At 37.9% G+C, this 23,010-nt stretch overlaps 1 protein-coding gene across 1 annotated transcript; it reads left to right on the top strand.

Annotated features, from left to right (window-relative positions):
- Positions 1 to 1,112: 1,112 nt before the first annotated feature.
- Positions 1,113 to 22,040, top strand: LOC120798696 (macrophage mannose receptor 1-like). The gene is made up of 31 exons (XM_040143220.1): positions 1,113 to 1,251; positions 2,010 to 2,366; positions 2,697 to 2,867; positions 3,089 to 3,244; positions 4,511 to 4,621; positions 4,899 to 5,036; positions 5,143 to 5,319; positions 6,007 to 6,161; positions 6,820 to 6,933; positions 7,227 to 7,342; positions 7,443 to 7,591; positions 7,686 to 7,885; positions 8,782 to 8,897; positions 9,212 to 9,284; positions 9,413 to 9,566; positions 11,711 to 11,749; positions 12,472 to 12,635; positions 12,834 to 12,895; positions 14,204 to 14,304; positions 14,432 to 14,574; positions 14,976 to 15,081; positions 16,409 to 16,536; positions 16,892 to 16,936; positions 17,085 to 17,187; positions 17,528 to 17,757; positions 18,078 to 18,243; positions 18,932 to 19,096; positions 19,262 to 19,378; positions 19,706 to 19,861; positions 21,180 to 21,209; positions 21,421 to 22,040. Exons 1-31 carry the CDS (start codon positions 1,149 to 1,151, stop codon positions 21,660 to 21,662), a joined length of 4,287 nt encoding a protein of 1,428 aa, XP_039999154.1. The 5' UTR covers positions 1,113 to 1,148; the 3' UTR covers positions 21,663 to 22,040.
- The last annotated feature ends 970 nt before the right edge of the window (positions 22,041 to 23,010 follow it).

The raw sequence follows: 23,010 nt of genomic DNA, 5'->3' as shown, positions 1-23,010 counted from the left end.
TGGAGATTGCACTCCGTTTGACTCCTCACAAAATCAAAACATTTCTTTGGAAAATGAATGCCTGCTTGCTGACAAAGCAACACTCATGAGCTTATTGCTGATTTCTCGTTAGGTGGTTACTTACATTTTCAAAGTGGTAAGCCACTGGAAGCACTAATCCTCTATTTTGTTTGTAGTACTTTTACAGGGTTGGGGTGAAGTGGGAAACCTGCGATTCCATTTCACAAGCGAATCAGTACCAGAGTAATTGATTGCTGACAGGTTGGCGTTCCTGCATGTCGGAGGACATTTGCATAAAGTTGAAACCTTTGCCAACTTCCATACGCAAGTATGGACAGGTGTGTGCCTTTTGAGTCTTTGAGGAGAGGTGCGTGGCACCAGCATCTCTTTCTTTTTTTTTCATGTTCAATTCACAACGAATTGGAGTCTGTATGTGTGAACCTTTCCTATTATTCTCTAGGGAAAAATAATAGTTTGATAGACAGATAGACAGACAGTATGGTTCACCATTCTTAAGAGTGCATAATCATGCAGTAACAGATTGATAACTACAACTAATCAAAGTTTTTAGCTAGTACAGTAATAAATCCACGTAATCATGCCACCAAGGAACAGCAAACTAGACACAGGCCTTGCTGCTATAAGCCTGCAAACTTATCAGCTATTTCAATGTTTATTCTCTTCCTTTATAGTTTCAGGATATATCCATGTCTTCCCCATTTTTTTTTTTTTTTTACATGAAAAGGCAATGAATGCAGACACCAGTGGCAGATATCAGGAAAGTGCAACAAAGTCTGTGAGTGTTGATGCTTGTCTGGACCCCTGAATCTAATGAATCATGTTTAGCATGAATCTCTTTTAAATCTTTTTTTTTCTCTCTCTTTTCCCCAGGACAGGAAGTGAATGAGGCCACTTTTTGCCCTTTCTGGAGTGTGACATCCGTGCCATCAAAAAAAGTGTGTGTATGTTGCACCTACTTCCCTCCCATCCCTCGTTTTTACCAATAGCAAAATGCTGAAATGTGTCAATCTGAAACATGACACTTACTCAATGAAAAGGAAAAAAAAAAAGTGATAGTGTCAGGGCTATTAAGATTCCCTCCTTTTCATGGTCATGCTCATAAGTCCTCTGCTTGCAATGTATGGAGAATGTCTGCTGCTGTGAGAATTATCAGAAGAATGATGAACCAAAGGATAACTCTGGTAGCCCTTGTGCTCATCATCCTAACACCTCAGTGTTCAGCAAGAAATGGTACAGTATGAACTCAAGCTTTCTTATGTAAAATATTATTTGGCCTTTGGCCCATTCTAGGCCATTGTTCTAGGTTTGTATTGTGGAAATCTGGGAGCTGTCAGTGTGTCTTGGTACTGATGTAAAGATCAATAATCGTTATTTGTTTTACTGCGCATTGGTTTTACTGGAATAGATGCAAATTCAAATTCTGACAATCACTTTCCCACAGGAGGGTATTAAACACTACTACTAACACTGATTTTGTAAACTGTATAATGTAAAATTGCAAATGAAATTGTTATCTTGGTCTGATAGACCTTAAAAAATGTTTTTTTTAAAGTGCAAATTTGGGCTAAACAATGAACTGACACAGTGACAGACTGTATCAACGGCTGTTTCAAGGATGCTCCGCATGCAACTCTAGTCTGTCAAAGTTGAACAGGAAACATGCTTTGAAGAGAGAAGCTCCAGCAGAAAAACAGCAAAGATTGGTGAACAAATATATCTTCAGAAATTGGAAGTCTGCAATCAAAAAAACAACAACACTGTAATTTTATGGCGTCTGTAGCTGTAATTCAGGAAATATTTGATAAAAATATCTTGATTAAAAACATCCTGAAAAAGAACGACTCACACTTTTTCCTATAAAATAGACAAAACATGAAAGTATCTTTGTATACTTGTCGTTTATTACAATGTTTATTCTTAATATATACTGCAAATTGTGTGGAAGATAATATAAACAGATTTCTTTAATTTTACTTTTCTCTCTGCAGTTGATTCATTCTCACTCAGTAACAAGGTCTCTGGTTTTTGTTTGATGAAAAAATATACCCGCTGCCTTGAGATGCGTTGGACGACCGGCAACCGGCTTTTTGCTGTCGCATCCAGAAAGTGCCTCGGAGCGCAGGGCAAGACTGCGGGGAGTGAAGTGAACCTCTACGATTGTGACGAGGGGGCTGAGCTGCAAAAGTGGGAATGCAAGAATGAAACACTGCTCGCCCTCAAAGGCCAAGAGCTCTTCATTGAAGTCAGACCTGATGAATCAATTGTTCTCTCCAAAACTGTTGGGCCGAATAACTACTTCACAATCACAGGGACATCCAGTGGGGCTTGCACGAATACATACAGAGGTACAGTATGAAAACCTCTGCTTTTGGAGGGCAACAGGTGTATACCCATAAGAGTGAAGAGCATGCTCTCCCTTTAATGTGGCTCACATGATTTTGACTGGCTACAACATGCACCTGCTGCTGACGATGGGCAGACTGTTATCTGATGACTCTTGATTTTTACGGGGAGTTATCAAATAGAGTAAATCAATAGTGAAGACAGGAAAAAAACAAATGATTTAGGTTTGCCCTGAAAATTTGCCAAAACAATACACCTTTGCAGAAGAATTTAATGTGTGAAAGCTCAATTTAAGAACTTGTAATTTGATCAACCTCTCTTTTGCCTTTTAGAATTGTACACCCTTGAGGGAAATGCGTTTGGTAGGATCTGCATGTTTCCCTTCCTGTACAAAGACCGGTGGTTTGGAGATTGCACTTCGTTTGACTCCTCACAAAAGCGTCTTTGGTGTGCAGTTGAAACAAAGTTTGAAAATGAACAGTGGGGATACTGCCCAACAATGTGTGAGTACTACATCTAAGGTTTAAATCCCACTACAGTGAGCGGGGAAAAAAATGAATGTTGTACAGTTCAGCAATATATTCATCTTTAGCATACATTAGATTAGAACAAGTTGTTCTGGTTAGAGACAGTGTAAAAGCACAATGTTTGGTTACAGTAAAGAAGAAAAAATGTTCGACTGACTGAAGAATTTAGTTTTCCATATCTCTGTATTAATGATCAGCCTCAGACAACTGGACGAAAAACCCTGTAACAAAAGCGTATTACCAGCTCAACACACAGTCGGCTCTGACCTGGCCCCAGGCTGAAGCCAGCTGCCAACAGCAAGGCGCCTCCCTGGTCAGTATCACTGATCCTCATGAGCAGGCTTTTCTTGCAGGTAAGGTGCCACCTGGTGGATATTTACTGGTACTGAAACAGATTCACACCGACCCAACATAGAGGGGAATGGCTTATATCATTATGGGTTAAAATGTTTTATTATCAAATCAGAAGACTGCAAGTAGAATTTTTTCTAATGTAAAATGAAATGTCCTGTTAATTTAAAAGACCCTTAAATTATCATTGCATTGTGTTAGACATACTTTTCATAATATATGATCATATATATGCACCATTTTTTGATAAATTTTAAAAACTATAATAAAATTATCAATAATCATGTTTAATGAATCCTCTCCAGAAAGAAAGAAATATGTTAAAGATGTCGTCTAAGGGCTAGAATGTTTTCATTAAAATAGTTACGTACTAACAAAGAAAAATCCTTAAAAATTTTTAGATAGTTTAGATCTTCAGTTTTCCATGTTTCAGGAGTTTTCTAGAAATGACACAAGGCATATTGCTGCACTGACATAAAGATCATGTCTCTTGATTTCTAAAATAAATCGTGAATTTAGTTTATTTGCATTTGAATCAGACAAAATATTATTATTTAACTGGATAAAAGAGACAAGGGTTGTTGGCCTGTTTTATTAATAATCAGGAAATAATTAATTAATCAGGAAATCACAGATGGAATGACTACCAGTTACTTTTTGCACCTATTACTGTCAGCTTGATGTTTTATCAGGCTACAATATACTGTACAATCTTCCAGGACCTGGTACAAACCTTTAATATACCAGTTATTTCATGCAAAAGAGCTCCACGACTTTTCAGTAAGGTCAAACTACTGTTTCCCTAAATAGTCCAAGGATCATTGTGACACTGTGACCACAGAACACAGATTTGTGTGATCCATTTTGATCAGGAGTGATACTCTGTACTTTGGTCGCAAATCTGAACGCCTCATCGCGCTAATCACTTATAGTTTATTCAGTATCACTTTCTCATTCATTTTTAGATAAACTGATAAATGTTCAGTTTGTTTTGATAAATTCAATAACAAAAGATTTTGAAGCCCGATATTCATTAGGGACATTATTAAACTTGATTGTAACGATGTAAGATTTCTTGGTACAATATATTGCTTCCCTTACATTTTGATGCGCTTGATTTATTTCTTTGTGATTGTTTGACTGTAATTTTTGTCTTTTTGCAGACTTTGTATTAAGCAAAAAAAAAAAAGAGGAACAGTGTGAAAAACAATTTCCTTATTTTTTTCCTTTTCCTTTTTTTTGCCCCTCTCAACCACACGAACACACAGCATTATTGGGATTCAGGAGACATAAACTGTGGATTGGGCTGGTTCTGGACCAAGAACATGGCTGGCAGTGGTCTAATGGGAAGCCGTTCCGTTACCTGAAATGGAGTACTGGTAAGTCTTCACTCCAGTGAAAAGATTTAAACTTTTAAACTGGAGTTCCCTTAAGCAATGACCATCTAAAATCTGAGATATACAGAAAAAAGTAACAGAAAATTAGTTCTATTAAGCATATTTCAAATTACAGGAAGTCCTACAAACAATTTGGGGATTTCACATCATTGGAATGCAAAAGTCACTCAATGCATGGGAACCGTGTATGTGGATCTCCACAAGCAAAGAAGGAATCTCAGGTTAAATCATCTTTTTTTTTTTTTTTTTTCTTCCTCAGGAAACCCACTCCCTAATCCGGGACACAGCTGTGCATTTCTTGACTTTGCTGGGCAGCAGGCTTGGCAAAGTTCATCTTGTGGGAAGAAACTGGGCTATATTTGCTACAAAGGCGGGGTCCCACCAACTCCACCGCAAAGTACAGAAAAATATTCTACCCTCCGCTGGCTACTGTAAAGTTTCTTTATGTGACACGCTCACTGTGTCATTCGATCCCTTATATCTTTGTTTCTTTTCATCATCAGTTGAGCAGGGATCTTGTTCAAACCCTTGGATTCCCTACAATGGTCACTGCTTCCAACTTATGCGTACTCCTCAAACATGGACTAATGCTCAGAAAGCGTGCCGCAAAGAAAATGGGGACCTAGCGAGCATTCGCAATGTGGAGGACCAAAGCTTTGTCATCTCTCAAGTTGGATACGGTACGTGGGGGGGCCATAGACATGAAGACAGTCCAACCTTCTCAAATAATTGAGACTGTTCTGGTCTGTTTTTATGCCATATAATGATTTAAAAACATTAACAACACACACACACTTAAAATAACATTAAACGTCACACCTTGTGTTCAACTTGACTTCAAGTCTAAGACAGATAGTAAAATGTATTGGGATTTTTTTAACGAATGATGTTACTCACTTATACAGGAGGAAATCAATTATCAGGACAACGTGTCATTTTCTCACCTCCGATTTGCTGCATGCCTCATTTCTGAATTCGTTAATCCGGCCCTACAGAAGAAAATAAGACTTTTTATAATTATATTCAAAGCATGCTAAAAATGAAAAATTTTAGAATTAGATATTTATATATTTATTTACATGGTTTCTTACTATTTAGGCACCTGCAGAAGGAAATTAAATATATTAAAAGAAACATGTACATAATCTTGTTGATTATCCAAATAAAATGTTTCTCCATAATGGCTAAAATAGAATTTATTCATTAATATCTGCTGACAGATTTAATGATGTCTGAGTTTGTCCGTGTTTACCAGTGTACAGATGCTACCAACAACAGTATTCATTTCAATGTAAAGAACATTGGCAGCGGTGAAATCTCGGACACTGGTTCATCTGCACTACACTCTTCACTGTCCGTGTCTGCAGCATCCACGGACGAGCTTTGGATTGGACTGAATGACAGGACGACAGAGGGGCTGTTTGAGTGGAGTGACCACTCTACTGTCAGCTTCACCAGCTGGGAGTTTGGGAAACCTGACGTGGCCACTGATGCAGAAGATTGTGTTCTCATCAGGGGGCAGGTAAGGAGCATTATGTGGGTATAATGGTGCACACAAATCCTTCTTCTATAGACAAATATGTATGTAGACCCATCATACATGGGGAAAGCGTCAGCCGGCATCATGGTTGTATCAATTCTGGAGAAAAGCCTTATGCGACAATTTCTGAACTGCAGTACCAACCGAGAAAGAGAAGAAGAAACAAAGCAAAGCAAAAATCAGGACATTTCTATACCTCAGTCATGAAACGTTTGTGCGCAGAGATTTGACTTGTACGTGAGAACAAATGAACTACTTTTGTTGGATTCATCAGTGTTTGCTTATTTCCAAATTGTTGGCAGACAGGAACTAAATTTACAAATAAATTGGTTGCCACTACTTGTAAATACCCACAGATTCTTATAATGGTTTGCGGTGAGTTTTGGTTCATTAAACAGTAAATAAAACACATCACCTGTTGGGAAAATCCAAAGGCCAACAAAAATTTTCAGTAGTGGAAGAATAACAATGGTATGAGCACGTTTTTTGAATCAGATGTGGATTTTTTTTTTTTTTTTTTTCTCTCTTATTCAGTTTTCACTGAACAAAACATTAATAAATAAGGTTTATTATGTGTGGATTATCCATCCAGTAAATCTTCTAATATGCAGGTGTTTTTTACGGTGCTTTTTCCTTTCAGAATGGGAACTGGGCGGATCGCTCGTGTGATGAGAAACATGGCTTTATCTGTATGAAGCAGAGTGACACTGAAAGCACCGGACATGAAGCAGATCTGGACTTGGGTTGTAAAGCGGTGAGCGAAGTTTACATGTAATCTATGACAAAAATATCTGGCCTTCATGTACATCCGGCTAATCAGGGTGTGTGATTAAAACTCAGAAATTAAACTTTGAAAAGTAGCTGGTTCATTCAGTTAGAAGTCATCTCTCGTGTGTAGATCCAGGCTCTGTAGCTTTTGAATGCAGAGAAGATAGATATAGAAACCACCTGCATACCAATTTCTTTTCCAAAAAAACAGATAATTAGCCTTTTAGAACTCGCCTGATTAGAACTCCTCAGTTCTAATCAGTGCTCCTTTTGCTACAGGGCTGGAAAAGGCATGGCTCCTACTGCTACTTTGTAGGAACCGAGACAAAAACTTTTGATGAAGCTAAAGACGACTGCAAGAGCTCTAACTCCTACTTAGCCGATGTTTCGAATGGGTAAGAAATGTACATGTTTTTATTAGTCAACATTAACAACTGATTATATCATATAATTCAATCAGACAAGAAATATGTAACCTTGCATAAATATTTCCAGGGTGGACAATGCATTACTTGTCAGCTTGGTGGGGTTGAGACCAGAGAAATACTTCTGGCTAGGGCTCTCAAACCAGAAAAACATTGAGGTATTTGTGTGGACCAACACAGACTCAGTAAAGTTTACTCACTGGAACGCTGAAATGCCAGGTATAGACGAATATGAAATTCAATCTTTAGATTATAGGGATAAACAGCAGCACCACAATTTACATTTGACTATTTTCCCCTTCAACAACTCAAGGCAACCGACATGGTTGTGTTGCCATGACAACTGGCGTTTTGGCCGGACTCTGGGATCTGCTGCCCTGCACCAATCAGGAAAAATACATCTGCAAACACCTGGCAGAGGGGGCCGTTGCAACAGTTCCACCACCAACTCAAACTCCTCCTAAGTGTGCAGACGGTTGGGTTAGAGTGGGAACAAGAAACGCCTGCGCTAAGGTACAACCACAGGTCAACCTCAGCTAAACACAATAGTTAGACTAGTGCAGGCAATTCAAAGAACGCAAACACAATCCAGCTGTGGAAAAATTTCAATACCCAATCAATGGGGATGGTGATGTAGGGGAGGCTGCGCTATGTTTACACACTACTTCGACTACTATCGACTTCCTACCCTTACCTCCGCCACTCTCAATCATGAAAGCAGCTATAATCGATATTTTTACAATAACAGTGTATCAAATGACAATGTGAAAGAGGTTGCTCATAGTGATGAACGTGCAGGCAAGGATCACCTGAATCTGCCACTCGCCTCGACTATACAGAGCTTTGTAGCGAATTCCAGCTCATTGTTCAGCTGTCCAGCCCACAGCTTTACTGTTTTAGTTCACTCACTCTGCTATCATAGCGTCATTTGCAGCCGCAGGATGGAGCTGTTGTCAGTAAAAGAGCTTTCAAAAACCCGCTGTACACTACCTGACAGACACAGTTAGTGACTACCTGGTAAATACAGTGGAGCCTTTAGCAGTTTAAGAGCCAGATGGTTCCTTCACGAGTTGGTGGAGGCCTGAAATTGAGCTAAAAGAGAGTGAATATTGGACGACACAAAATTAATAATAATGTTGTTCCATAACTGCAAGAAGTGAATATAAGCAACTGTTTGCTAAATAATGTGCAACATCAAGTTAAATCGTGATTATAGGTCAAGACGGTATTCACAACTTGTTTCTGCTACCAGAAGTGGCCAAAAAAAATCAGTTACTGTAAGTTTTAAAAACAGTCAAATATTTTTTTCTTTAGGGAAATAAATAAATTCAAATTCTATTCATATCACCTACTCTGCTGTCGTCCATATTGGGTGCACTTTAATCTAGACTACACCTCTTGTCTTCAAGTTTTTTACAGGGCCTCGTTCAAATGAGAAGACCTGGTTTGAGGCCAGGGATTACTGCAGGGCCATTGGAGGAGATCTGCTCAGCATCCACAGCACTGCTGAGCTACTAGTGGAACGGTACGAACTGGTTAGATACAATCCAGAAGTTGAACACAACAACACTGAAATCTAAAGCATTAATCCAGTAGTGAAGGTCACACTTACCTAGATAGCACCTCTTCTCTACAAGGGCTGATTCAGTGCCACCATCTTTGCTGTAGTTCTCATCACTTGAGTCTTGCCTCTAGAGGGCAACAACATGCAGAAAGTTAGATATTTTAGCTGCTTTACAGAGGAGCAATGGGAAAGAGCATCATCAGAAAACTTTACAATAACAATTTTAAAATAAAGTTAGATGTTCAATCATTTATATGATTTTTTTTTTACCCCAGTCACGGGAAAGCCTGGATTGGACTTCATGTTGCTGATACAACTAGCGGTTATGTATGGAGTGATGGATCCCCGGTTAGTTGTGTGTTCTGCTTTTTACAATTAATTTGATAACCCAAATCATTGAATATTGTTCTTGTTTTTTGTATACATATACATTTACTATAAAACAATGTCTCTGCTATTTTTATTTTCGTTCACAGCTAAACTTCCAGCACTGGCAGGAAGGAGAGCCAAACAATTTTAATAATGCAGAATCTTGTACTGAATTCATAATATATAGCGCGCTTGGATTCGGGTCTTGGAACGATGCGCACTGTGAGGGTTACAATGACTGGCTGTGTCAGATCCGTGCAGGTACTGTTGAGAAAATGTGTCCTGAAATCTTATCTTTTGTCCTTTTATCTTTTGTCTGTCCTTAAGAGAAATTATTTGTGGCTGGACTGCAACAGCGAGGCCAGCCTTATAAGTTTAATTTCTGTGACTGTCTGACTGAGTCCATGGTAAAGTTACACTATTGGTCAGCCGAATGCCGCATGACTGAGTAGGGAAGTTACACCACTGGTCATTGCTCTTTCAAAATGAATTGGTGCAAATAGTTTCTATTGCTTCATCAAGGAGTTGTTTACAGGCAGTGTTGCCAACTTAGCACCTTTGTTGCTAGATTTACCGACTTTTCACACCTCTTTAGTGTTTTTTTTTTGTGTGTTTTTTTTTAACAAAAACAACTAGAAACAACTGTAGTGACTTTCTGGACAAACCTTAGCTACTTTCTGTAAAAGACAGTCGCCATTATTGCCCGGTGAGCACAAGGTTGGCCTTTCCCTCTGCAGGCTCACCTCTCTATGCATCTCTTTGAATTGACCGCACGGCAGCTGACAGACATGAATGACCTTCTAACTTTCTCTCTGAGTGATCATTTTACAAGTAAAAATAGCAGAACAGCACAGCCGTTGTCTTTACCTTATGTGTGTGGGGAATTTGTCAGACAATGTTGCGGTTATAAAATCAGGATTGTAGCAGTGCATAGCAGCAGCTTGGAAATGGCTTAGAAGTGATTGCTGGTTAACATGTAGTTTTAATGGGCAGCGTTTCAGTCACTATTTTATACTTGTTCTGTTGTCTGACAACAGTAACTGAAAAACATGTAAATGAGAACAGCTTTATTGGGAATTCATATACATTAAATTCCTGTGTATGTGAGCATGGAGAGTAGGAGAGAAGAAAACAGATAAAGGGTGGTCCAGACATATACTAGGTTTTGACCTAGTGTTGTTAACCTTCATCCAGGAAAAACTAACTTTAGCATATATGCTTTTTCATGCACAGTGCAGCTTCAGTGTTGTAGTGAGTGCCTTCGTCCATGCTGCAAAGCTTCCCAGAAGCCATATCTTTCTCACAAACACATCTCCAACACAAAGGTGCTGAGAGGGGATAAGAGTGGATTATTTCATTTATCTTTAGCCAATAGCCAGATCACAAAAAACTAGACAACGAAACTGTTTAGTTTAGATTTTTACAGTAAAAAACTGTGAAAAACCTGCATTGTAAAGGTAACAAATCCAAAACGATGTAACATATAACTCATACTCCACCTTACAGTTAAAGTGACAGAAAAAGGTGCAGTAAAAAAAAAAAAAAACACAAACAGGAAACATCAGTGAAGAGATCACCATCAGTTCTATTAACACCAGAGGAATACAAGCGAAATCAGCCAACTCCCTCAATGGTCAATCACGCGTTAAAGACACCACAGCACTTGCTACATGCATCCAAGACTGGTCAATATTCCAGTTGGAGAAAACATCAAAATGCTATACTTACATATAAAACACAAGGAAGGAGTGATGTGGAATTACATATATATTGAACTACAGTGTAAGAATTGTAGCTTTATTTATACAGTCACTCAGTTTTAGGGATCAGAAAGTAATACCTCTCTGACATTGTCAGTCAAAAGTGAACATTATTATCTTTGAACTGGTACAATTTATGGCAGAGCTGTTGTATTTTACTACATCAGATGTTACTAGTGTATCTAGTTAAGTAGCCACTGAGTGTATGATCACTGTCCTGCTGCACTGTCTTAAATTTGAGCAACTCTCCTTTTAAAGCGCTACAAATCCTCCACTGCCCACCAAATAAAAATGTGAACTCCCTCAAATATATGTGAAGTTGAAAGTTGGAACCTTGACCTTTGGTGTGTTTTTTACAATATTGGAGAGTATTCTAATTCTATTGTACACAAATATACACTTAGAAAAGTGAATACTTTTTACATGGAAAATGTTTCTTTTGATAAGTAAGGTCAAGTTATCAAAAATTGACTTGTGAGACCAACAGAGCTACTACACCTCTTATTTTTTAACCATCAATGAGCGACATTATCACACAGTACAAGATTAGACACAAAGTAAAATACAGGGTGGGGAGAATGACAGACGTGTTTGCTGTGTTAGCCTGCTTTTGAATGAAATTGACAGTTGTTTGTACCCTTACAGGAGTGACTCCAAAACCGCCTCCAAATGCCACCGCAGTGGGTAAGTTGACATTGTTTAACCACACAGACACCATGTGTAACAGAAACCCTTGGTGGGTGTGTGGTAACTAGTGAGAGCTGCTTAAGCCAAGTATAACATATGTATAACATGTCAAATTGAACCCTTTTCAATGGCTCTGTGTAGTAGCTCAAAATTTCCAACCAGCAAATGTTTCGAATTTTTGCCTAAAAATTACTAAAACAATTATTTGACTAGCAAAATAGATCCAGACTAATTTTCTGTTGATCAGCTAATCAATTAAGTGATTATTTGTTGCAACCCTAATTTAGTTTATTAAATCTTTTGCTTAACCCAAACTGCAAAAAATCTTTGTGAAATGTGAACATAGATGTGCATTAAAATTAAATAACGTCAAATCATACATAACTCACATGCGGGCCTGAGTAGGTTTCGCTGTGAATAGCAGGCCATTTAGATGATTGACTGGGGATTTCCTGATTGAATTAACCAGACCTCCACGAAAAGAAAAAAAAAAGGGGGAGGACACCTTGACTTTAGGGGGCATTACAACGCAGTTCTTCTGAGAAACAGTAATATTACTGTCACTTGTATCTAATAACATTAAAAAAAAAAAATTTTTTATGTTGTCTGACCTTTCACTAGACAGACAGTAAGAATGTAAACTGTAAAATATGTACTATAAAAGAAAGGAACTTAGAAATAAGTTTTTAAAATTCAAAATATCAATGTTTCTAAACCAGACTATAATACCACATCGGATGGCTGGCTTGAGTGGAGAGGGAATCAGTATCTCATTAACCACATGGCATTGCCCATGGAAGACGCTCGTCACTATTGTCAGCGGAGGCATGGTGACTTGGTATCTATCTCCAGTAAAGATGAAAATGTCTTCTTATGGAAACAGGTAGGTTTCTCTTGGGTTTACTAAACAGCACATTCAGATTTGGCACATATTGAAAGAGAGTTTACTAACTAGAAAAGTAGATCTTAAAGCCTCTGTGTACTTTTGTGTTCGTGTGTTCGTGTGTGTGTGTGTGTGTGTGTGTGTGTGTGTGTGTGTGTGTGTGTGTGTGTGTGTGTGTGTGTGTGTGTGTTTTCCCAGATTTCAAGAAGCTATGGGCAATATTACTTAGGTTTGTCAGTGGATCTTGATGGGTCATCGTGGTGAGTATCAATGAATGGCATGAAATGTACTAAAGTTGGTTCGAAGGAGGACAGGGAAACAGGTTGGGCCTATTTATTATAATAGTCACAGTTGAACAGAAGTTAGAGCATCTTTAGTTTCGGGATTGTGAGGTATTTTCGAGTTAAACCAAATATGTTGGCAGGGTTTAGTTACAAGAGGGAACGGAGCTTTAGTGAGACATTGAGCTGCGGAGGGCTGTTGGCCTGCACACACAACTCCTTAACTCATATTGTTAGATCTGGGCGAGGAAGAGGAAGAAATGAAAAAATTAGACCAAAACCACATTCTCTGGAAAAGTAAGCCAGGTTTTTGCCTGCTCAAAGAAAAATAACCTCTCATCCGATCAACTTCGAATTTCGCTTGTATATTGCTGTCGACCCAAGGAAGTGCAGTGTCAACCGTGAAGTTTTTTGGATGAGCGGTTTGTGAGAAACATAAATAGAGAAATATTAAACGACAGTCAGTTAGGGCTAGGGAGACTCATCCATGCAGCTGACGTCATCGATTAGACAACGGTGCGTTGCAAAGATTGCTGCGCCCGGTCAAAGTATGGATTCCCTGGAAAGCAAGCTGCAGCAACAAAACCTTGCACAGCAGTACAACTGCTGTACTGCGTTATTTTGAGAGTTGTTCCTAATATTTTGTCAACCTTAATTCATATAGATGGTATTTACAAAACATTAGGAACGCCACTCACTATATAACCCAGTACAGTTCTACAGCAACACAAATTACAGCCCCCAAAATGACCATTAAAATAAACAAACACCTCTTTCAAACAGATTCAATAAAAATTGAACATCAGAATCCTCATGAAGGGGGGATTTATTGCAGGGCTTTTGTATTATACTGCATTAGTTTTGTGGAGGTGTACTTAATAAATTGGCAAGTTAGTGTATGTGTCACAGCAATCCTTTTGAATTTGTGGTCCAGTATTTTCTGATCAGGTATCTGACAAATAGAGTCTATTATTATTATCAATATCATAACACAGCAGTGACGTGGAAATTAGATGATGATAATTATATGACTGAATCAAACATTTAACTAGTAATGAGATAACAAGCACATTTTGAAAAGGCCCTGCACTAGTTCATTTACTCACTGACTCACTCAATGTTCACCCAACTCACTCCCTCCACTCATAAACCTATTTAAGCCATTTTAATGCTTCAGTTATAACCCGTTTTTCTTGATTTTAGTGGGGTTTTCCAAAAGGTTGGATGTCAAGTTATTATTGTTTCGTATACATGAATATGAAATTCATCTTTACCGTGTGCCTCAAGGTGGAAGGATGGTTCTTTAGTGTCGCTGCAAATGTGGGATGAAAATCAACCTAATTCTGATGCCTTTGATGAGAACTGCGTTATTATGACTTATTATATGGGTGAGTAATCTAAAGAGTGCTATGCACTAATAAACTGACGAATGACAAATTTAGCAAAGTATCAAAGCGAGATAAGTGAAGTGCTGCGGGTGAAATGTCACTCATTATATCTCTGCTGTGCCCACAGGTTTCTGGAGAACTTGTAATTGTGGCAACGAGTACCAGTTCATTTGTAAACGTGGACGCTCCACACCTGCCAACACCACTGCTGCACCCACAGCTCCACCTAAAGGTGGCTGCCCCCTCAAGTGGACAAAATTTGACTCAAAGGTTAGAAATCACTGTGGACCTTCAAGCCCGAAAGACCTTTAGTTTTAATCTTCAGCGCAAAACCTTCTCTACCACTTTTTAAATGTCAGTTCTTGAGTAAATAGTTATTCTTTGCCATGTGGGACTGGTCTGATCTACAAACCCCGGAATTTGACAAATCCATTCTGTGTGTTTTACAAAACTGTGCAACGTCTAACTGAGTGGTAAATGAATTGGCTTTCCCTTCCCTGCTTTTTTTTTTCTAAATGTGGGATCACAAATGAAAGGGAATAACACTAATAGAATAAAAAGAGAGAAAAAAAGCACACAGATGATCGGATCAGATGGAATCGAAGCTTAATGACACAAGGATAGCATTTGGTTGTAGAGTAAAGAATCCTTATTTCGTTTCTTATCTACAGTGTTACAATATCATTAGTGGCCAGAGGACCACCTGGGACGAAGCAAGGACACAGTGCGCTTCCTTGGGAGGAAAATTAGTCTCTATTCCTGACAGACATGTTCAAGGTTTGGTCTTTTTTTCCATGTATTTTTATGATGATCATAATCATTTACAATCCAGGGTTTTCCCTAAATTTCTATGTGGCTTGGTGTCTTTTTTGGAGGGGGGTGGGGGTGGGTGTGTCTGTGTGTGTGTGGTGGTGGGGGGGGGGCATAGTTCACATAATTTTCAACCATTATCATTAAAATATTCAAAAAAACACAACACAGGTTGTGGTGAATGGATGTGAACTGCAACCCCCCCCCATAGCCATCTGACAATTTAACAGTGTTTGGCTGCTTACCAAAATTTTTATTCAGTTGAACATCTGTCTTTCCCAGTGGCTACCAGTCAGCTAAATGAGTTATTGTAGTGAGTTGATTCTTCTCTCACTTTCATTCCTCTCGCCTAATTATTTTCTCTGACAGTTAACGTTTCAGACTGTCTTTCTGAGCTCATCATCTGTGACAGCTGTGATTCATGGGCCATTTGACAGATGTTTGGAGACACTAAGAACTCGTTTTCACTCAGGAATTTATTTCCTCTGTGGCAGCAGAACATGTTACACTTTCAGAGATTAAAAAAAAAACCCTTTCGGGGCTGACTAACTCTGAAATACTCACTACAAACAGACTGAAAACACTTGCTAGACTAGCAACAACACTCTGTAAAAGACTATAGTTACACTGGTACTCTCTCCGTTAGAAAAGAATATCTGCTGTAATGAATGAACACATAATTATCTAGTCCTGAAATATAAAACCACCCCCCATTTTTAAAACCTAAGTTTCAGGGAAAAACGCTTTTTCTTTTTTTAGGGCCAATATGGCATCCTTTCTCTCCAGAGCGGTAGAGAACTCTCAGCATAGTTTTTTCCGTTCATCCGGTTTAGGCGCTGCGCAAAAATGCTTAGAAGCTGGGCCAAGTCTTATAATGATCGGGAAAACCCTGCAGTCACGTGTACACAGTACATACTGTGTTAAAGTTCATTCTTGACCTTTGAAACAATTGAAAGAAATCTTTTTTTAGTTTTGTCTAACTATTTAAAATGTTACTCAATCATAATCCTACGGATTGATTGATGTACTGTAAATTAAACTTTTATAAATATTATGTTTTCATTTTAGGTTTCTTTTATAAATCAGCCATCAAATTGACCTTGTTGAACTAAGGTGTTTCGATGTGGGTGTTCTCTTATTTATTTTGTGCTAATGTCTTTGGAGTTCTATGCTGTACGTTTACAATCAATAAATAAAATCATATATCACATTTCCTATCATGTGTTGGAACTTGTGCAAAATTTAGGGGGAAAAAAAGTGAAAATCACTTCATTTCTACATTTGAAATTTTCAGCATTTTTGATCACCAAAATGGCTGAAGTTGCAAATGAAGACCTATGGATAGGTTTGCATAGTATAAATACAGATGGATTTTACTGGATTGATGGAAAACCAAGACGATACACCAACTGGGGCTATATTGTAAGTACATACAATATACAACTGTCATGTAAATTAACAGCTGTATATCCTGTTTTTGCTGACCTCCAGTGGTTTAACTTCTCATCTTGCTGCAGAGATGCAGAAGTGTACTCCAGGGTCTGTCATTACACCATGCCATCACTGTTTGGGTGTGTTTTAGGTGTGGCAGGGAGCACTTCTGACCACACCCATGAGTGATCCTGGGAGTGGTCAGAGTTGAAAGAGACTTTCAACCAAAGAGGGCAGTGAAACACTGCTTTTTAGCCTGGTATTGAGTTACTGTTAAGTAGAAATAAAAAGGTTTGAAATATTATCTATGCTATCTATTTTGATTTTTGATTTTTCTGCTCTTTAGAAATATAGACGTCATTTTGGGAGCTTTTATCAAAGATGGAATGAGGTAACATTTCCAAGATTGAATTTGAATTGAAATACTGCTTATAATTAGTTTTTGTGATGATGTAGAGAAGACAAAAAGTCATTTTGTTAGTTTTAATGTCATAGTGAAAAGATTTTGAAATCCAAACTACTTCTCTGTCCTTAACCAGGAAGACTGTGTTGTGATGAACAGCAACCCTACTTTTGGTTTTGGTAAATGGTTGATTAAGTCTTGCAATGACACCAATGGATTTGTCTGTGTTCAAGATCTTGGTGAGTTCTTCCCTTTTCTGTTTTAGAAATGATCTGATTCATTAAAATGAATCATGCAATATCTTGTTTAAGGACAGAATGTCTTACATTAAAGCCACAAAGTGCGATTGGTGCAAAACAGCATTCCTTCCAAGAATCAGTGTGTATTTCAGTTGCACCCATATTAGAGTGAGGTATACAAAACGCGGTTTGGGAAATTGTTAGCAGTAATACAAAAACAGAATTTATCAATAATTTGCTAAATTGTACAAAACTGAAACAGTTCCTATGACAATAACAATGTAATAACAAAAAGAAGATGATTTCATCTCTCACTTGATTTTTGCCTTGCTCTCAACAGACCCAAAAATCCCAGCTCAACCACAACCAACAGTTCCTAACACCTATGTACCTCTGGGAAATGACAGCATCAAGGCTGTGACTCAAAATATGACCTGGGATGATGCCAGGAGGCACTGTGAAGGTGGTAAAGCCAGCCTGGCTAGTCTGCGAAATGAATTGACACAGGCTTATGTTGAGCTGCTGGCTATCAATCTCAGAGCTCCTCTATGGATTGGACTAAAAAAGCAGGTACAAGGCTGCAACCATCTGAAATTACTGCACGGCAGCATGAAAACTCTTAGATCCAGTAAAAATGCTAGATTTAAAGAAATCTTTAAGTAATATGTTAAGTAATTTTTAAGTTATTGAATGAATAATTTACTAAAATTATTAGTTTGATGACATACAGCATAGAACCCCCACAAGGCAGCTGGCTACAAAAATATAAAACTGCACATTTGTTTATCCTAGTTACCCTATTGATATTGCAAAGTATATTGTAAAAAGCCACACATGCATTGATGAATTTTAGTAGCATGCTGAATATTTTGATCCATCCTTGCTTTCAGGACGGGGGTTATTTTAGATATTCTGATGGCTGGCACCTGACTTTTTCTAGCTGGGGTGAAGGTGAACCGAGCAGGAACCTACCTTGTGTGTACTTGGATGTGGATGGAAAATGGAAGACTGCTCTCTGTAATCGGACCATGAACAGCGTTTGTATGCAGTCTTCAGGTACGATTGTTAGCAGGCAACATACATGACTACGGTCCATCAGTCATGCTAAGTGTCAACTGCTGTTGGTTTAACTGATTATACTGTAAATTACACTGTATCTTTCCTATATCTATGGGATACTGATGTTAGCTTGTTAACCAAATTTATCAGGAAAAAACTGTCTGGGACTGGAGGGTTTAAAGTAATAAAAACAACACTTATTTTGATGGAGTGTGGTTGAGTTCAGAAAAACAGCCTTTTTTAGGTTTAAGACAATCTAGTTTTCAGATAAGCGAAGAGCCTTAAAAATGGCTAAAAAAAATGAGAAGATTTCTCTCAAGCCATAAACGAATACCCAATAATACCTTAATGGACAGACTGCTATGCTACTAAATCAGTATTGTTTCATTGAATTCAGTGGACATTGCCCATACTCCATTAGTGCGTTTTTCTTACTTTATACCCACACTGAAATTAGTTTGTGATTACAGCAGTCCTCTGTTAAAATAAATTCATGAGCACTGAGGTGGTGAAAAAGGTGAGTTCACTCAGATACAATACTATAGCCCTCATCCAGGATCTGGATCAGAGCTAGTTATCACAATGATCAAGTATATAAAGGTTTTAAGTTCACTGCACTGAATGTCACAGCAGGTAATCTTTCAATTAGTCAATCCTCCATCATCACTGTCTCTGTCACTCACAGATGTGCCGCCAACAGAATCAACCCACTTCCCGGGAATTTGCCCTGAAGACATGAGTGTAGAGTACCAGCAGAGTTATTCCTGGCTGCCTTTTAGAGGCCATTGTTATATGTTTATCACAGAGGAAACGGAATGGTCAAATGCAGCTAGCAACTGTATAAGGCATGGTAAGAGACACTCCATTCAGACGAAACTGGACTTTCCAATTTTAGATCAAGTGTAGATTGAGTGTATGGTGTGTAGTTTACCGATGTCAGTAAAAACGAATAAAACAGCACCTAGGAATATGTGCTTAGTAGTTGTTACAACCAGACTGTTTTTCTGTTGTGAAGGTGGAATCCTGGCTAGCATCGAAGATTTTGATGAGCAAAAATTCATCAAATCACAGATGGAAAAATTTATAGGCAGCGAAACATCGTTCTGGATCGGCATTTATAAAACTCATAAAGGTATAATCACACTGCATGAAAAGATCACTTTACAGAAAAGTTGTACTTAATGAAACCAGTTTTAGCTAAAACATTTAAACAAATCAATCACAGAAATGATTTTCCCGCTGATAAAAGTGAACCAAACCAAAAGGAGACTTCATTAACTGAATTGCAGCTCAAAGTCAGTATTTTAAACTGTTCTATTCTTTTATCTTTTGTCGGGTTTACTTTTCTTACACAGAGGAGACATTGGGCAAATTAGAAGTACATAATGATAAAAAATGATTATTTAGCAAACCATCATAGTGAAAATGATTAACACACTGAGTTTCTGTTCGGCCCTAGGGACATGGTTTTGGTTGGATAAAACAGTCATTGACTACATTAACTGGGCTGAAGATGAGCCTGATTCTGATTTTGGAGCTATCAGAACCTTAGATGGGTCATGGATATCAGGTTACAGATGGTCCGATAAACCATATATCTGTAAAACACATAAAGGTAAGATTTGATGAATTTTTTTCATAAGCACTTCTCACACACGTAGCTTGCTCAAAAATTCTCTGGACTAAGATGGAACCATACACAAGACTCTGTTCAAGGTCCATTTTCCTAAAAAGCTAATAAAATTAATTTTAGGTTTTAGTGGATATTTACTTTTTAGTGGATATTGAAGAAGAACGGGAGGGTATTGATACCTGACATAGGGGATGTAAATAATAGCATTTGCAATAGGAGAAACGCACAAGATCCTCATTCTCCACCTCCCGTACTACGTGTTAATCTGGTCAGTGTGTAGATTTTCCCCCCTCAACCTTCAAAAAAGTTCTGACATAATTACCAGCCATTGTGACTTTATTTTAAACAATAGTGAACAAATTCAATTGTCTCTCTCAAATTACTATGATTAACAATTTGTTTTGTATTGCTACAAATCGAGCTTTTTTAGATTTTACAGTTCTGAAGATTTACAAAGGCCAAAAGTGGATAACAATTACACTACTAGAGTGCCTGTGAAATAATGGAATGAATCAGATTAATCTGGTTACCCACTCTCAGTGTCCACTTAATTAGGCATATGTATACATTATAATACAACAGTTTAACATCTATCTTCTTTTATCTTCTTTTCATAATTTTTTAGTTTTTGGTGATATTGCCAGAAATGCATAAATTCCATTATATGTTTATGACTGAGATCATAGTTAGTAGTAGCAGTATCACCTTAATGCTAAAACATATAATTGCCTTTGGTCAATTCTTCAACAAGTAAAACACATCTTCAAGTAGACTGTGATCGGTTGAGTGTCTTGGTCAGTCAAAAACATCCCATTGTTTGGACATTAAAGAAAAAAAAAAGCTTTGTCTCCTAGTTTAGGAGCAGCATCCCTTGATTAAGGTACTAATTGAGCTAAAAGGGCTACAAGTACTTCTCTAAACATGGATGTGAAATCCCTCAAACACCTGTAAAGTTAAAAGTTAGCTCTTTAACCCCAAAGTCACTGTGCTGGAGTACAGAGCTATGTGAAAACTTATGCAGCTAATTATGCAGCTTTTTCCCCAACAACAATAACATCCAGCCTCAGATCATAATCTACATCTGGATCATTCTATGGGCTATTTTATGTGTGTACTATGTACTGCTGAAAAGTTAATACTAACATTTAATAGATGGATTGGGGAATGACAGGGCCAGAACCTTACCCCCAGGGGAACTTAGATCAGGATACAGATGTGGTGGTGGAGCGGATAAAATTCCAAATTTATATTCCTTAAAAAAGATTGGTTATCTAATCATTGTTCTCTTTGTCCCCACCAGTGATACCCACAGATGCAGAATTAAAACCCAGTAAGTTGCACCTTTGTGTCTCCTTAACTTGTGTAGTATTTGGATTATTTAATGGTAATTTCTGAAGAAAATGTTACATGCAATGCAACATTTACGATTATCAAAATCCATTTAGTGAACTAAAATATAAAGTAAAAGAAATCACTTATATTTAAACTTAAATTTTGTTTTGAACTGTTTGTACTGATCACTACCTGGTGAATCTATGCAGAACCTACTGGACCTCCGCGTCATCGTTTACACACCACTTTGATAGTTGTGCTGATCATCACTGTCACTTCTGTGCTGATAGCCATTGCATTCTTCCTCTACAAGAGGTCCCCTCAGCTCATACCCACGTTCGACAATCCACTCTACTTCGACAGTGAACGATCTCAGCCCGATGTGGTGGACACCAATAAACTGATAGAAAATGCAGAGGAACAAAACCCTGAGCCTATTATAACTCTGTGATTTATAAAGTAGCAGAATCTAGTGGGACATACACTATACTGTATCTCAGACTGATATATTACACTTTGATACTTAATTTTTTTCTTTTGTTTTTTTGTTTTTTTACTATATACAGTCTGCATTCAGGTATTTAATAGTATGTCACTTACTGAGTTTCAATGGAGTTGGCAATGTCTAACCTCATGGAACAGAACAATTTAGGCTCTAGGATGTCTCAATGGGAATGATTAGTATTTGATTTTTTTCTTTTTATCTATGACTGAATGTATAGAAATGTCACATGTTATGCTTATATACCCACTAGATGCTGTTAATTGCTTGTAGTCTTGAAATGTACAAAAATCTCACTGCCTGTCACTGTTAAATGAGCATTAAACTTGGGACAAAACAATAAATGTCCATTTTAATGAGTTATTTTTTATTAAATAAAAAAACACAACAGACCAATTCACTTCCCAGCATTCTCCCTTTCTAGCTGTTATGGACAGCTTCTTTGAAAATGTATTTGCTGTAGTTGCTGGGACTCATCGAGTGACAAGTATTATGTTAAAATGAAAGAAGCCTATTTTCATATATTGGACCCAGACTAGCCAAGACCACCTCTGTTGACAGAGTAAAGGCTTTAACTGTAATCCCTTTTCAATTCAGTTCAATTCACTTTTATTTATATAGCACCAAATCTTAACAGAAGTTATCTCAGGGCACTTCTCATATAGAGCAGGTCTAGACCGCACTCTATAGTTATATTTACAGAGACCCAACATTCAATACAGCTTCCACATAAAGTTGTATCATAAGAATAATGATTCTAATATGAGAATCATGAGACTAATATTACAACTAGTAATTACAATAATAAGGCTAAGAATAAGACTACAAATAATAATAATAATCAGACTAAATACAATAATAATAATGATGATGATAATATTAATTGTAGCATTGGGTGTTGAGCAGGATTATGGGGGCAGTAGGTGGTTTGCAGTCACAGATCCAGACTCTGCAGCTTCAGAGGCAGAAACACCTGCAGAGGGTGACAAGAGGAGAGAGATGAGAAAGCACAAAACTTCGGGAGAGAAAAAGCCAAGTTAGTAAAAAGCATTGATGGGATATCAATGCGTAAGGATGTAGAGGGAGAGGAGGAGAGAGGATCGCAGTGCATCATGGGAAGTCCCCCGGCAGTCTAGGCCTATAGCAGCATAACTAGGGGACGGTTCAAGCCCTAACTGTAAGCTTTATCAAAATGGAAGGTTTTAAGCCTACTCTTACTCTGCCTCCCGGATCCAAACTGGAAGATGCTTCCCACAGTAGAGGAGCCTGATAATTGAAGGCTCTGCCTCCCATTCTA

The sequence above is a fragment of the Xiphias gladius genome, chromosome 14 (assembly GCF_016859285.1).
Source record: "Xiphias gladius isolate SHS-SW01 ecotype Sanya breed wild chromosome 14, ASM1685928v1, whole genome shotgun sequence".
Classification (NCBI taxonomy): Eukaryota; Metazoa; Chordata; class Actinopteri; order Istiophoriformes; family Xiphiidae; genus Xiphias; species Xiphias gladius.
Note: the sequence above shows the minus strand (reverse complement) of the source record. Positions and strands in the feature narration are given on the sequence as shown.